The 15,132-nt window shown below is 38.9% G+C and overlaps 1 protein-coding gene across 4 annotated transcripts in view; it reads right to left on the reverse strand.

Moving 5' to 3' along the window:
- Positions 1-5,670: 5,670 nt before the first annotated feature.
- Positions 5,671-15,132, reverse strand: part of LOC128656706 (amine sulfotransferase) — a 116,708-nt gene continuing 107,246 nt past the window's right edge. For all 4 annotated transcript variants that reach the window (XM_053710807.1, XM_053710805.1, XM_053710804.1 and 1 more), the window contains exons 6-7: positions 14,731-14,911; positions 5,671-6,069 (exon numbers count right to left, since the gene is read on the reverse strand). In XM_053710807.1, the coding sequence (XP_053566782.1) occupies positions 5,948-6,069; positions 14,731-14,911 (303 nt within the window). In that variant the 3' untranslated portion in view covers positions 5,671-5,947. The remainder of the gene's footprint in view (positions 6,070-14,730; positions 14,912-15,132) is intronic.

The following is a 15,132-nucleotide window of genomic DNA, read 5'->3' on the forward strand; positions in this document are numbered from 1 at the left end:
GAATGTTTATCGGGAGAAGAGCTTCTTCCTGAGACCATAAGCCCTGAGCTTTCAGGGAGTCCCAGACTGCACCCCAGCCCAACAGACTGGCGTCGGTCATTACGATGATCCACTCTGGTCTGCGGAAACACATTCCCTGAGACAGGTGATCCTGAGACAACCACCAGAGAAGAGAATCTCTGGTCCCCTGGTCCAGCTGTATTTGAGGAGACAAATCTGCATAATCCCCATTCCACTGTTTGAGCATGCATAGTTGCAGTGGTCTGAGGTGTATCCGTGCAAAAGGGACTATGTCCATTGCCGCTACCATTAGTCCGATTGTCTCCATGCACTGAGCTACAGATGGCCGAGGAATGGAATGAAGCACTCGGCAAGTGGTTAAGAGTTTTAACTTTCTGACCTCCGTCAGAAATATTTTCATATCTACCGAGTCTATCAGAGTTCCTAGGAAGGAAACTCTTGTGAGGGGGGAGAGAGAACTCTTTTTGATGTTCACCTTCCACCCGTGAGACCTCAGAAAGGCCAATACGATTTCCGTGTGAGACTTGGCTCTCTGGAAAGTCGACGCCTTAATTAAGATGTCGTTTAGATAAGGCGCCACTGCTATGCCCCGCGGTCTAAGAACCGCCAGGAGGGACCCTAGCACCTTTGTGAAAATTCTGGGAGCAGTGGCCAACCCAAAAGGAAGAGCCACAAACTGGTAATGCTTGTCCAGAAAGGCGAACCTGAAACTGGTGATGATCTTTGTGGATAGGAATGTGCAGATACGCATCCTTTAAATCCACGGTGGTCATATATTGACCCTCCTGGATCATTGGTAAGATTGTTCGAATGGTCTCCATCTTGAATGATGGGACTCTGAGGAATTTGTTTAGAATTTTGAGATCCAAGATTGGTCTGAAAGTTCCTTCTTTCTTTGGAACCACAAACAGGTTTGAGTAAAAACCCAGCCCTTGTTCCGCAATTGGAACTGGGTGGATCACTACCATTGTATGTAGGTCTTCTACACAGCGTAAGAATGCCTCTTTCTTTGTCTGGACTGAAGACAGACGAGAAATGTGGAACCTTCTCCTTGGAGGGGAGTCCTTGAATTCTAGAAGATATCCCTGGGATACAATCTCTAAGGCCCAGGGATCGTGTACATCTCTTGCCCAGGCCTGAGCCAAGAGAGAGAGTCTGCCCCTACTAGATCCGATCCCGGGTCTGGGGCTACCCCATCATGCTGTCTTGGAGGCAGCTGCAGGCTTCTTGGCCTGTTTACCCTTGTTCCAGCCCTGGTAAGGTTTCCAGGCTTCCCTGGGTTGTGAAGCGTTACCCTCTTGCTTTGCAGCAGGGGAGGATGAACCGAAACCGCTCCTGAAATTCCGAAAGGAACGAAAATTATTTTGTTTGTTCTTTGTCTTGAAGGACTTGTCCTGGGGGAGAGCATGGCCTTTTCCCCCAGTGATTTCTGAAATAATCTCTTTCAATTCAGGCCCGAAGAGGGTCTTTCCTTTGAAAGGGATGTTCAATAGTTTGGATTTTGACGACACATCGGCCGACCAGGACTTTAGCCATAGCGCCCTGCGCGCTAAAATGGTGAAACCTGAATTATTTGCCGCTAACTTAGCTAGTTGGAAAGCGGCATCTGTGATAAAAGAATTAGCCAGCTTAATAGCCTTAATTCTGTCCATAATGTCCTCATATGAGGTCTCCGTCTGGAGCGCATCTTCCAGCGCCTCGAACCAGAAAGCAGCTGCAGTAGTTACAGGAACAATGCACGCAATAGGTTGGAGAAGAAAACCTTGTTGAACAAAAATTTTCTTAAGTAAACCCTCTAATTTTTTATCCATAGGGTCTTTAAAAGCACAACTGTCTTCAATTGGTATAGTTGTGCATTCAGCAAGTGAAGAAACAGCCCCCTCCACCTTAGGGACCGTCTGCCACGAGTCCCGCATGGGGTTAGATATGGGGAACATTTTCTTAAAAACAGGAGGGGGAACGAAGGGAATACCTGGTCTATCCCACTCCCTAGTAACGATATCCGCAATCCTCTTAGGGACCGGGAACACATCAGTGTAAACAGGAACTTCTAGGTACTTGTCCATTTTACACAATTTCTCTGGAACCACCATAGGGTCGCAGTCATCCAGAGTAACTAATACCTCCCTGAGCAATAAGCGGAGGTGTTCTAGTTTAAATTTAAAAGCCAACGTATCTGAATCTGTCTGAGGAGAAACCTTTCCTGAATCGGAAATTTCTCCCTCAGACAGCACATCCCTCGCCCCCACTTCAGAGTGTTGTGAGGGTATATCGGATACGGCTACTAAAGCGTCAGAATGCTCATTATCTGTTCTTAAAACAGAGCTATCACGCTTTGCAGGTAACACGGGCAGTTTAGATAAGAACACCCAGAGGGTATTATTCATAACTGCCGCCAAGTCTTGCAAGGTAAAAGAGTTAGACGCACTAGAGGTGCTAGGCGTCGCTTGAGCGGGCGTAACTGGTTGTGACACTTGGGGAGAGGTTGATGGGCTAACCTCGTTACCTTCTGTCTGAGAATCATCTTGGGCCACATTTTTAAGTGCAACAATATGTTCTTTAAATTGTATAGACATATCAGTACAAGTGGGACACATTCTGAGAGGGGGTTCCACCATGGCTTCTAAACACATTGAACAAGGATTTTCCTTGGTGTCAGACATGTTTAACAGACTAGTAGTAATACAAACAGGCTTGGAAATCACTTTAATCAAGTAAAAACACACTTTGAAAAAAAAATGTTACTGTGCCTTTAAGAGATAAAAAAGGCACGCAATTTTGCAAAACAGTGAAAAAATGCCGCAAACTTTTCGAAATTTTTACAGTATGTACCTAAAGCATTAGTAAGATTGCACCACTAGCAATATAAACGATTAACCCCTTAATGCCCAAACCGGATCGACAGTAGCCAAAAAAACGATTAAAGAAACTTCAGCACCTTGCCACAGCTCTGCTGTGGCCCTACCTGCCCTTGGGAACCAGATTTGTGGGGAAAAAGCTTCTTATAGGCCCTCAAACTGCAGCAGGACCCTCCATGTGAAACAGCCTTAACTTCTAGTCAAAATAACTGCGCATCTGAGGCGCGAAATTGGGCCCCTCCCACCTCACTCCGGTGCTTGTGAGGCCTAAAGAAACACTCCCAAGTGTTTTAGTAATAGCCATGTGGATAACAACCCCTGAAAGAAACCCAAAGGAACCTTCAAAGTGTCTCAAAAAACGATATTTTCAATAAAAACCGTTTGCCCTGAAGTAGTGTCAACCAGCATAAACTAGCCCTGTTATGTAAGCTTGAAATTCCATACTTAGTCTCTGAATACAGCTTACCCTTCCCTCATGGGGATATTAACAGTCTTTTCTAGCATTATCACAGTCTTGTCTAGAAATAAATGACTTAACATACCTTATTGCAGCCTAACCTGCAAACCGTTCCCCCCAACTGAAGTTCTCTTGTACTCCTCAGTCCTGTGTGGGAACAGCAGTGGATTTTAGTTACAACATGCTAAAATCATCTTCCTCCCTGCAGAAATCTTCATCTACTTTCTGCTAGAGAGTAAATAGTACACACCGGTACCATTTAAAATAACAAACTCTTGCTTGTAAAAAATAAAAACTACAATTCTAACACCACATTCACTTTACCCTTCCGATTGCTTAGAGCCGGCAAAGAGAATGACTGGGGGGTGGAGCTAGAGGGGGAGCTATATCGACAGCTCTGCTGTGTGCTCTCTTTGCCACTTCCTGTTGGGAAGGAGAATATCCCACAAGTAAAGGATGAATCCGTGGACTCGATACATCTTACAAGAGAAATAGTAGTATTTTTGTTTTTAAATAAAAACAAACTGCACTAAGAAGTTTTTAGTTGTTAAAGTTAGCGGGTGTAGGGTGTTAGAAAAAAAGTGCCACTGAAAAGTGCCTTTACATTGTGGTCTATGGGGAACTGTGTATTCCCTGTAAATATATATGTGTATGCTTATATACAGGAGAACAAAGATTGGGTAACTGCGCATTAAACAAATGGAAGAGAATGCAAGTATGGGGTATTAGCCCCTATAGCAAATCACTTACTTTATTTACATATATATTTATGTGTTAATATGTGTATATGCACAAATAAACACATAAATATATATGTATATATACATATATATTTAAATCTGCTGCCCATCCTTAAGCGACTTACCCCCTTCGCTGCACTAGGTTCTCATACTGTGTCTCATACAAAATAGTACTGGAAAATGTAGACCTAAAGTAAAGTGTTAACGCTTGCATAAATGCAGAATAAAACGCATGTATAATATATTAAAATAAAGTATTTCACTCATATTTATATGTATGAAATGTAAAATAAAACTTTATTATTAAAATAAATATTTTAACAATGATTTAAAGGGATATGATATCTGATTAGATGCTGGGCTGGGAAGGACTCAAAGGTGTATATATGCATGTATGTGTACATATGTATGTTATTATTATCAGTTATTTGTGCCAACAGATTCTGCAGCGCTAATGTATGTAAGTGTATGTATGTATGTCTGCAGTGTTGTAAACTTATATTACAATATAACAAAGTCATTTAAAAGTGAGCAAAGAACTCCACTGTTTGACCTATGGCTTAGTGTGCATTCCGTTTAGCACATATTTGGACTAATGCTCAAGTGATATCCGACAAGAGTTTTTCAGAGAGCCCCCATAGAAGTCTATTATGTGGGGGATTTAGCCCACTGGATTTAGCCCCCTAGACTTTGGGCTCGATTTATCAAAGCTGAGGCATATATGCGCCCCTGTCCGGCTCAGCTCGCCTCTGTCGGGGCAAATTTTCCTGGAGGAAATTACCATTGCACATGAGCGCTATTTTGCACTCGCGTGCAATTCTGCCCCCTGCCCATGCACAGCCAATCAGGCACGGGCAGGAGCTGTCAATCTCCTCGGTCGGACTAGACTGCGGAGATTGAATTTCGCCACCTTAGAGATGGCGAAGAAGAGGTTATTAAAGCAGCGGTCTGATGACCGCTGCTTGTTAAATACGATGAGCAGGTTCTTGTGAGAACTTGCAGCCGTAGGGGCTTTGATAAATCAAGCCCTAAATCTTGAGCATTAATATATCACTTTTCTAAAGCCCTATTGATTTAATTTAAAGTTGAATGAATGAGTGCCCGGTTTTTAAAAATACTATTAAAAACAGGGGCACTTTTATTCATGAAACTTTACATTGCAGCGTTTTTAAAAAATACTTACATTTTTCTTCAGAAAAGTAGGACTGGCGATCCCCCGCCCGCTTCGCATGCTGTACTTAGAACAGCAATTATTAAACCGGTTTCCTCTAATCATGGCATGGCCTCACGAGATAGACTTTCTGGGATGCACGTCATAATTGGAGGAAGCCGGTTTTGTCATTGCTGACATAGGTACAGAGGAGCAACGGGGGCGGGTGCAGAAAAACGCTTCAATGTAAAGTTTCATGAATGAAAGTGCACCTGTTTTTAATAGTATTTTTAAAAACCGTGCACTCATTCATGAAACTTTACATTCACTTTAAGCAATGTTATCTTACATTAGAACAAATATTTTTGTATATGAGTCTTTGATTGGCTGACAGCTGTCACATTATACGGGGACATGGAAATGAAAAGAAACTGAAATCTGTGCTTGTTTTGAAATTCAAAGTAAGTTTTATTTAATTGTTTTATTTTTAATATTATTATTCATTTTGTTTTTGTGAACTGCTTGTGCAATGTCGCCCCCTGAAGATTTGCGGCCAATTGGGCAGATTGATGTCCGTGGCCTCAGAGCAGGCTTCATAAATGCTGCTTCATAAATGCAGTTTCCGGCGAGCCTGAAGGCTCGCGTGGAAACAGCGGCAAGTATAAAAAAAAAGCACGTAAACTACTTAATTTTAATGTAATTTAATCTACTCTGTGCAGTTTTATTTTTCAGGAAGTTCCCAGGTAAAGCTAAGTGGCACATCTTTCATTTTTTCTTCAAAAATGTTGTCAAACTTTTCACTCTGTGCCACAGTCATTATATTTTTCCAGTCTCCAATGGTCCCTAAAAAAAATGAAAACAATAATCAATAAAGCCTTAAAACAAAGAAATGTTATAAAAGTTGCTATAGGGGCCTACTTATCAAGCCGTCAACTGTGCTGCATTCACCGGCACCAATACGCTCGCCTGACGTCGCTTAACTTCGCTGCCGCGGACCTGAATACGTTCTCCATATTTACCAAAAAAGCTGACAAAAAGCCGCACACCAAGTACGGGGCAATGAGCAGCAGACTGTTGTTAACTAACAGTCATCGATCTCGCTGCTCTTCGGCTTTTTCCCAGCTTTATTTGTATACTCTCACTAAACACCCACACTATACTAAAATGTTTAACCCCTATACCGCCGCTCCTGGACCCCGCCGCAACTAAATAAAGTTATTAACCCCTAAACCGCCGCTCCCGGAGCCCACCACCACTCTAATAAACTTATTGACCCCTATTCCTCCGCTCCCAGAGCACACCGCCACCTACATTATACTTATTAATCCCTAATCTGCCACCCCCTACACCGCCGCCACCTACATAAAGTTATTAACCCCTATCCTGCCGTTCCCGGAGCCCATCACAACTAAATAAATGTATTTACCCCTAAAACCACCAGCCCCCCACATCGCCATAAACTAAATTAACCTTTTAACCCCTAAACCTAACAACCCGCTAACTTTATATTAAATATTAATTCATCCCTATCTTATAATCAATTTAAACTTACCTTTAGATTTCAATTAAACTATATTAAACTATTAATTAACCTATTCTAACTATTATAATAAAATTACATTCAACTATATTAAATTAATAATTAACCTAGGATCTTTTATCCTTCAGTGAACAATGCCTGGTGTTGGATCTCACTTCCATGCTTGATGAAAACTCAGATATAGAAACACAAAATACAGTCCTTACTTTCAGACCTAGCATGCAAAAAAGTATATTTTACCCAGTAAACAGCAGAAGCAAAAGTATTGACGTATTCCAACGTACAGTAGAGCAGAAATTAAAAAATCTATCAGATAATATAGGTACAAAAAAAGGGTATAAACAACATCTTGCACAGAACCTTACGGTAGAACAAAGAAAAGCTTTAGATACATTAAAATCTAACAATAACATTGTAATTAAAGAGTCTGATAAGGGTGGTAACGTAGTTATCATGGATCATGAATACTATGTGGCAGAAGCCTTACGCCAGTTAAATGATGAGGAGGTATATACCAAGCTTACCTTTAATCCTACAACGAAATTTAAAACAAAATTAAAGGATATTCTAGAACTAGGAAAACAGGCAGGGGTTTTTAAGGAGATATATTTTGATACCTTGATCCCACAGGCACCCCTTACACCCATTTTCTATTTTGTTCCCAAATTGCACAAAGATAATAAGTGCCCCCCGGGTAGACCCATCATATCTGGGGTGGGCTCACTTCTCGAACCCTTATCAGAATTGGTTGCATCATTTCTCCAACCTTTGGTACTTAATCTTATGAGCTACATTAAGGACTCCACTCAAGTCCTTAATAATATGAAAAAACTAGAGTGGCAGGAGTCTTTTAATTTCTTGACAATTGATGTTACTTCTTTGTATACCTCCATTCCACACCACCTGGGTCTAGCCGCCATTACTTATTTTTTGAATAATTTTTCGAACTATAGTAAGGATGTTATTTATTTTTTGTTAACAGCTATAGAATTTTTACTTCAACATAATTTTTTTATCTTTGACAGGGATTGCTATTTCCAGAGACGTGGCACGGCCATGGGGGCAAAATTTGCCCCCTCCTATGCCAACCTGTTCATTGGTTGGTGGGAGGCCTGCCACGTCTATGGAGATGACAACCTTTACAAACAGCATTTTGTTTATTATGGCCGCTATATTGACGACCTGTTGTTGGTGTGGAATGGAGATGAAACCTCTATTGAGAATTTCCTTAGACACATTAATTCAAATCACTTGAATCTAAAATTTACAGCAGAATATAATAAAAATACTATCAAATTCTTGGACTTAGAGTTAGTAGTAGATCCTAATACCAACATGGTAAATACTACAGTATATAGAAAACCCACAGGGGGGAATACTATAATAAACGTCAAGTCATGTCATCCTTGCCATATTAAAAAAGCCATACCCAAAGGGCAATATATAAGAACTAGACGCATCTGTTTTGATACAGTAAACTATGAAAATCCGTGCAAAATACTTGAACAACGATTACTTGACAGGGGGTACCCGGAAAATTTGTTACAAAGCACAATAAAAAAGTGGTAGATCAAATACCCAGGGAAAATTTATTAGAGTATAAAGGAAAGAATCAACGGCACAATGATAAGCAAACAAATAAAGTAGTGTTCAGTACCCCTTAAAGCCTTGAATTTAACAAAATTTGCAACATAATTAAGGAAAGCTTGCCGATATTAGCAGTAGACTCAGGATTGGAAAAAGTGTCCAGTGAAGGCTGCAGATTTGTAGCCAGAAAAGGCAAAACAATTGGAAATATAATTGCCCCTTCGGATCTCCCTAGCTTTCACAATAAAACTTGGCTTCCAACTAAACTTGGGTTTTATAAATGCAAAGCACAGAGGTGCAAAACTTGCAACTATGTAAAAGAAGGCACAACATTTAAATCAACCATTACTGGTTGTGAATATGATATCAGATTTAAATTAAATTGCAGATCAACCCATGTTATTTACCTTTTGACCTGCAGGGGGTGCCAGATCCAATACGTAGGTAGAACTAAACGTTTATTGAAAGATAGAGCACTAGAACATGTGAGAGATATTGAGGATCCTGATATAAACACCCCAGTCTCAAGGCACTTTAAAAGTATGCATCAGAGTGATGCCTCATTGATGTCTATCCAGGCAATTGACTATGTCCCTAAACACAGACGTGGAGGGGACAGGGAATACAAATTGAGCTATAAGGAAGCAAAATGGATATTCCTATTAAATACTAGACACCCTAAGGGTATAAACAAGGAAAGTGATGTCAATCTATTTATCTAAACATTTTCCTAACTTGGTATGAGTGTATATATATACATAATATAATTATCTCTGATTAGAGATATATATTGTCCCTTTAAGTCTCTTTACATTAAAAGTTTATCTTAATATTGCTTAGATGTTCATTGTTTAGGAATATTCAATAGTAGCTTAAAATTCAGGTCTATTTAATCAGTAAGTGTTATTACATTTAAGGGTCTTTCTTACTCCTATTAAATAACAATGAGTCCTGTGTACCCTTTATAGCAGAGATAGGAAGGGGTTAACCCGATTGTTTTTAACTATGTAAGGTCCCTTTAAATAGAGGCCAGAAACACAGCTTTCATACAGCAGTGGTCAAGCGTGTCAATACACGCGAAACATGTCTGCAGTTTGTCCAGCTGTGACCCTGACCTCTTGCTAAATGGAGCATTTGCTCTGTATTTGTTTTTATACTTTGTCCCAATAAATGTCTATCTTTTTACTTGGATGCCCTTGAAATACCCCCCCAACAATAAAACCCACCACCCACACAACCAACCCCCCAAATAAAAAGCTAATCTAAAAAACCTAAGCTCCCCATTGTCCTGAAAAGGGCATTTGGATGGGCATTGCCCTTAAAATGGCATTTAGCTCTATTGCAGCTCAAGACCTAATCTAAAACCCACCAAATAAACCCTTAAAAAATCCTAACACTAACCCCAGATGATTTGCTTACAGTTTTGAAGATCCGACATCCATCCTCCAAGAAGCCGGGAGAAGTCCTCAACGAAGCGGCTGAAGTCTTCATCCAAGCCCGCAGAAGTCTTCACCCAGACGGCATCTTCTATCTTCATCCATCCGGCGTGGAGCGGCTCCATCTTCAAGACATCCGACGCGGAGCATCCTCTTCTGACGACGACTACCGACGAATGAAGGTTCCTTTAAATGACGTCATCCAAGATGGCGTCCCTTAGATTCCGATAGGCTGATAGAATTCTATCAGCCAATCGGAATTAAGGTTGAGAAAAATCCTATTGGCTGTTGAAATCAGCCAATAGGATTGAACTTTCATCCTATTGGCTGATCCAATCAGCCAATAGAATGCGAGCTCAATCCTATTGGCTGATTGGATCAGCCAATAGGATGAAAGCTCAATCCTATTGGCTGATTTCAACAGCCAATAGGATTTTTTAAACCTTAATTCCGATTGGCTGATAGAATTCTATCAGCCAATCGGAATCTAAGGGACGCCATCTTGGATGACGTCATTTAAAGGAACCTTCATTCGTTGGTAGTCGTAGTCAGAAGAGGATGCTCCACGTCGGATGTCTTGAAAATGGAGCCGCTCCGCGCTGGATGGATGAAGATAGAAGATGCTGTCTGGGTGAAGAATTCTGCGGGCTTGGATGAAGACTTCGGCCGCTTCTTTGAGGACTTCTCCCGGCTTCTTGGAGGATGGATGTTGGATCTTCAAAACTAAGTAAATCTTCTGGGGTTAGTGTTAGGATTTTTTAAGGGTTTATTGGGTGGGTTTTAGTTTTAGATTAGGTCTTGGGCTGCAATAGAGCTAAATGCCCTTTTAAGGGCAATGCCCATCCAAATGCCCTTTTCAGGGCAATGGGGAGCTTAGGTTTTTTTAGATTAGCTTTTTATTTGGGGGGTTGGTTGTGTGGGTGGTGGGTTTTACTGTTGGGGGGTATTTGTACATTTTTTTACAGGTAAAAGAGCTGATTACTTTGGGGCAATGCCCCGCAAAAGGTCCTTTTAAGGGCTATTTGTAGTTTATTGTAGGCTAGGGGGTTTTATATTTTGGGGGGCTTTTTAATTTTCATAGGGCCCTTAGATTAGGTGTAATTAGTTTAAAGCTTTGATAATTTATTTTTTATTGTCTATAACTTAGTGTTTATTTTTTTGTGTAACTTAGTTGCTAGTTTTTTGTAACTTTGTAGTTTTTTAGTATAGATTTAAATTATTTGATTAGGGTTAGGTGTTTAAATATATATTTAATTTAATTTCTAGTTTAATGTAATTTTAGTATAACAGTTAGGGTAGATTAAATGTATTAGTTTAATATAGTTTAATATAATGTTAGTATAACAGTTAGGGTAGATTAATTATTAGTTTAATATAGTTTAATGTAATTTAGTATAACAGCTAGGGTAGATTAATTATTAGTTTAATATAGTTTAATTTAAATCTAAAGTTAAGTTTAAATTTATTAGAATATAGGGATGAGTTAATATTTAATGTAAGGTTAGCGGGTTGTTAGGTTTAGGGGTTAATAGGTTTAGTTAGTGGTAGTGATGTAGGAGGCCAGGGGTTTAGGGGTTAATAACTTTATTTAGTTGCGGTGGGCTCCGGGAGCGGTGAGATAGGGGTTAATAACTTTATGTAGGTGCCGGCGGTGTCGGGAGCGGCAGATTAGGGGTTAATAACTTTTATTTAGGTGGCGGCGGTGTCGGGGTGGCAGATTAGGGGTTAATAAGTATAATGTAGGTGGCGGTAGTGTAGGGGGCGGCAGATTAGGAGTGTTTAGACTCGGGGTACATGTTAGGGTGTTAGGTGTAAACATAACTTTTATTATACCATAGGAATCAATGGGATATCGGGCAGCAGCGAACATAAGCTTTCACAGCTTTCAGACTCCCATTGAATCCTATGGCATCCGCCGCCTCCAGGGCGGCGGATTGAAAACCAGGTACGCTGGGCCGGAATAGTGGCGAGCTTACCTGGTAGTTATTTGATAAGTAGCAAAAGTAGTCAGATAGTGCCGATTTGCATTCAGAACATCTGTAGTGACGTAAGCATCGATCTGTGTCGAACTGAGACCGGCGGATCGTATATTACGTCACAAATTTCTACTTTTGCCGGTCTGTAGCCTTTGATAAATAAGGCGAATCAAGCTCTCCACAATTACGCTGCGGAATTCCAGCGTATTTGCGGTTGGCGGCTTGATAAATAGGTGCCATAGTGTCAAAACTGTGTTAATAATCAGGTCTTAAAAGATATGCAACTGGTACTTACTGAGTATTCATATTGTAAACATTGTTTCTTTTACACAATGCGTAAAATACACAAGGGCAGGCAGATAATGGCATCCACTGAAACTGTTTTTTTGCTAACCCAGGGCTAGATTACAAGCAGCGTGCTTACTGCAGCACGTAAGCTATATTGGGGGGTTTTAGCCTTTTTGTGCACAATGGCAATAGCGCTAGTTGAAAGTAAACGTGTTTGTTCAAACACAATTGCGATTTATGTGCGTCAGGTTAGCGTGATCTGAGACCTTGAATAAAGGGTAGGGGATGAAAAAAAAGTTGCACTAAACAAAACATAAAAGTACAGTTACACCAATATTAACACTATCTGCTAAAAATGATTTTTAAAAAATTAATAAAAAGTTAAAAAATATATGGTATAAGGAAGGGCTGCAAAGGGCTTTGCCATATGTATGCATACATACACATGTCTAAATATGTGTATGTATGTATTTATATATATATATATATATATATATATATATACACAGTATATATATATATATACTGTATATACTGTATACTGTATATATATATATATATATATATATACAGGTAGCCCTCAGTTTACGCCGGGGTTAGGTTCCAGAAGGAATGGTTGTAAATCGAAACCGTTGTAAATTGAAACCCAGTTTATAATGTAAGTCAATGGGAAGTGAGGGAGATAGGTTCCAGGCCCCTCTCAAAATTGTCATAAGTAACACCTAATACATTATTTTTAATGCTTTGAAATGAAGACTTTAAATGCTAAACAGCATTATAAACCTAATAAAATAATCACACAACACAGAATATATAATTAAACTAAGTTAAATGAACAAAAACATGTGCTAAACAGCATTATAAACCTAATAAAATAATCACACAACACAGACTTCACTTGCATTTTTCTGCAAACAGTTCTTTCTATGCATTCCAATCTGGACTGATGTATAAACAGGAAGATCTTGTTCCTTTTAAATCTGCTTGATAGCTCATGTCTGGTTAAACTGATTCATTTCAGCTTGCTTGGCTTTGCTGCAACACAAGCGGACAGCTAAACCTACTGGCTATTTTAATAAATGCACTGCTTCTCAATGCTTTTCAATAGCAGTCACATGACTGGAAAAAAAGGTTGCTATTCTGAAACGGTGTAAATTGAACCGTTGTAAAACAAGGGCCACCTGTATATATATATATATATATAAATATATATATATTAGACATTTGCATTCATTTTTGGACGAATGCACATGCATCACGAAAATTGTATTTTCTATTTCGTAAAACGAAATGAAAATATGAATGAATGCACCAACTAAAATGAAAGAAAATGAAAAATACTGATGAAATTCGTCAGTAGTCATTAATTTGCTTACTTTTTTTTTTAAGGGTTAAATACTTGCCATAATGCGCTGGAGAGCGAGCTAACCCGATCCTCTTCTTGCCAAAGTCACAGCTATGCTAACAGGAGGCTTAGCGTACTTTGCTACCAGGATTAAAGTTAGTGCAAGTCCTGGAAACCAAGAGCGTTAAGCCTACTGTTAGCATGGCCGAGGCTCTGGCAAGAAGAGGATTGGGTTAGCGCACTCTCCAAAGCACGTTAGGGTAAGTATTTTTAGCTATAGGTTAACCTTTCACCTGTAGCTTTGAAACAATGACATTCCTTTAACGAAAATGAATGTAAATGTTTAACGGAAATTAAATTAGTGCAGGCAACACTACATTTTCTGGTTTGCACATGTCTAATGTATATATGTGTGTATCGATGTATTTAAGTATTTATGTGTTTTACTGTATATTTACTGCACACATTTAACTTTAAAATGTTCTTCACTTACAGGATAATGTACTTTTAATTTTAAATAAATATTTGTGTGTGTGTGTGCGTGTGTATATATACATATACCTGTATATCTAGTCTTATAAATACACAGGTATAGATATGTATTTTATATTAACAGTATCAGATATATACAGAAGTATCAAAATAACAAAAAGTAATATTTTTCTATGTGTGGAACAAAGGAATGGAAAAAAAGTAGTGTGATTAAACATAAATAAATTATTCTAAATAATCCATAGAATATATATATATATTTACAGTATGTTTAATAAGTTTAGTCATTTTTATTCATATTGCACATTGAAGATAGCAATTCTTCATGTACTCTAACCTGCTGCCCCACATTTGCTGCCAACCGTCCGGGTGTCAATCATCCCGATCGTATCCAATCGGGATGATTGCAGTCCGCCACCTCAGAGGTGGCGGACCGGTTAAGGAGCAGCGGTCTTATGGCCACTGCTTCTTAACTCCTGATTCCAGCGAGTCTGAAGGCTCACACTGCTTAGTAAATTGGCCCCTTCGGCTAAATGCATAATAGATTAAGCTCAAGAAATTATTATAAAGTTTAAAGAGTTAAAATGATTTTCCCAATGAAACAGCAAAACACACTTTTACAAATTTAAAGCTTGTAACTGTCAGATTTCGCCATCTAGTGGCTGAAAATTAAAAGTCTTTTTTTTTGTCAATTATTTTGCAGAAAGGCAATCATTATATATTAAAATAGCCACTTACTGTATTTACCATGTCTCTTGTTGTTAGTAATGTTTGTATGAATACATCAATAAAAAATATTTAAAAAAAAATTAAAAAAAAATATATTATTTTATGGTTTACCTTTTCGCATAAAAGACCCCTTGTCTTTGTTAATATAATTATTTGAATCATTTTCTTTATTTGCAAGAGGGTCTGTTTTCATATTCTTGAATGTTGCCCGTTTCACCACTGCATCCAAAGATTTGTCATCAAGCTCTTTTCCTAGAAATTTGCAGATCTGAACAACAGTAGAGCGTAGATCCTAAATAATAATAAAAAAAAAAGAATCTAAACTCAGATTTGGAGAATTTAACCTTTCTTTAGGGCTAGATTACAAGTGGCGCGCTAACATAAGAATATCACAGGTACATTAATTTGCACACGTATTCCCTAATGTGAAGAACATTGTTATGTGAAATATTAATAATCCTATAGGGTTAGCGCAAGAGCGATAAGTGCTAGTTTTTTCTTCTTGTACGCACT

The sequence above is a fragment of the Bombina bombina genome, chromosome 4 (genome assembly GCF_027579735.1).
Source record: "Bombina bombina isolate aBomBom1 chromosome 4, aBomBom1.pri, whole genome shotgun sequence".
Lineage (NCBI taxonomy): Eukaryota > Metazoa > Chordata > Amphibia > Anura > Bombinatoridae > Bombina > Bombina bombina.